This window comes from Hevea brasiliensis, chromosome 8 (assembly GCF_030052815.1).
Source record: "Hevea brasiliensis isolate MT/VB/25A 57/8 chromosome 8, ASM3005281v1, whole genome shotgun sequence".
Classification (NCBI taxonomy): Eukaryota; Viridiplantae; Streptophyta; class Magnoliopsida; order Malpighiales; family Euphorbiaceae; genus Hevea; species Hevea brasiliensis.
In genome coordinates this window covers 22185309-22186707 of record NC_079500.1, presented here as the reverse complement: position 1 = coordinate 22186707, position 1399 = coordinate 22185309, and the positions used below count along the sequence as shown (strand labels likewise).

The 1399-nt window shown below is 34.1% G+C and overlaps 1 protein-coding gene across 1 annotated transcript; it reads right to left on the bottom strand.

Moving 5' to 3' along the window:
- Positions 1 to 357: 357 nt before the first annotated feature.
- LOC131182103 (transcription elongation factor 1 homolog) lies at positions 358 to 818 on the bottom strand. Its single transcript, XM_058150751.1, has 2 exons — positions 688 to 818; positions 358 to 646 (listed from the first exon to the last, which is right to left on the bottom strand). The coding sequence occupies exons 1-2, from the start codon at positions 816 to 818 to the stop codon at positions 358 to 360; spliced, it is 420 nt and encodes a 139-aa protein (XP_058006734.1).
- Between the last annotated feature and the right edge of the window lie 581 nt (positions 819 to 1399).

The following is a 1399-nucleotide window of genomic DNA, read 5'->3' as shown; positions in this document are numbered from 1 at the left end:
GAACATAGAACTACTGGATGCTAGATTAGCATCAGCCCTATCAGAAATCATATAAACAAGCTTAAGCCCTATTCATGAGTCGTGGCAATTCCTTAAGTTCCCTTATCTAAATTGAAGTAACCCTAGCTTAAGTTTTTCAACAAAAAACGATTATAGCAGACTGAATCCAACAATCCGTTGAAATTATATTTCATGTATAAGAAATGGTTCTCCATTTAAAGTTACAAATTAAACATGCATAAGATTAACGTCGAACATAATGTAATATACTCTCAATCGGAAGAAAAGAAAAGAAAAGAAACAGTAGCAACAGCTACAACAACCCATTAAAGACTTGTAAAAGATCAGGATACATCTTCAACTTTTGTTAACCCTAACACACTCATCAATCCATTCATTGTATATATCGATTGGCTCCGTCAAAGGAGTGGTGGAGGTCGAAAAGCTTGCTTTGCACGCACGGCATCCAGCTTCGCCCACGAACAACTTCCTATCGATGATGCACTCCACAGCGTTGGGATGGTTGCAAAAGGGACAAGTGAAGACAGTGTTGAGCTTCTCCACCCGCACTGGCTTCTTGACAACTCGCTTCGATCTCCTTCTTGCCATGGCAATTGCGAGACTCTCGATCGAATCAGGGAAAAGACTGCACAAGACCGACTTGATGAATATAACCTTTCTTCGTACCTTGACTGATAATGATCTAGCATTTGAGCATATATACATATAGCCTTCTCAGTACAAATCCTAACAGGATTCGGATTTTGAGATGGCGGTGGCTTGTAAATTAAGCCACCTATTTCTACCAGTTTTATCATTTACTTATTTTATTAACTCGTCGTTTTATGCGCTAAACCATACCGTTTATACTTTGGAAAATCAAATGAATGATTAAATTTTATATTTATTACTTTTTAATCCCTATACATTCCTTAAATCATAAAAAATTTATATTTTTATATATTCATTTATTTTAGAAAATAAATTAAAATATCCATTAAACTTAATTCAGTTAATAAAATGGTACATTCTTCCATTTTAAGCCCATTTAAAAGTTCGATATGACAATAAAAGGTTGTAAATTATTATTTAATCCTTTATTATTATTATTTATCATTTTGTCCTTCTCCATCTCTCCCTGGTTTCTTTCTCTCTCCCTCACTCCCTCTCTTCTCCCCATCTCTCTCTCTCCCATGTTTCTGTCTCTCTTCTCTTTCTAGTGCACTATATTCTCTCTCCTCTCCCTCTACAACCTTTCACCCTCAGTCCCATTCAAATTAATAATTATAAGTAACAATCAAATTTTTTATTTTCTAATTAATGATCAAATCATTGTATTCGATTTTTAAAAATTAAATGAAATGATGTATCAATAGTTAAATGGGCTAAAAATATGGAT

Excerpts from the sequence above, each read along its gene's own strand:
- LOC131182103 (XM_058150751.1), bottom strand. The coding sequence starts at position 818 with ATGATAAAACTGGTAGAAATAGGTGGCTTAATTTACAAGCCACCGCCA. Across the intron at positions 647-687 it reads CTAGATCATTATCAGTCAAG|TCTTTTCCCTGATTCGATCG; the intron begins GTACGAAGAAAG and ends GGTCTTGTGCAG.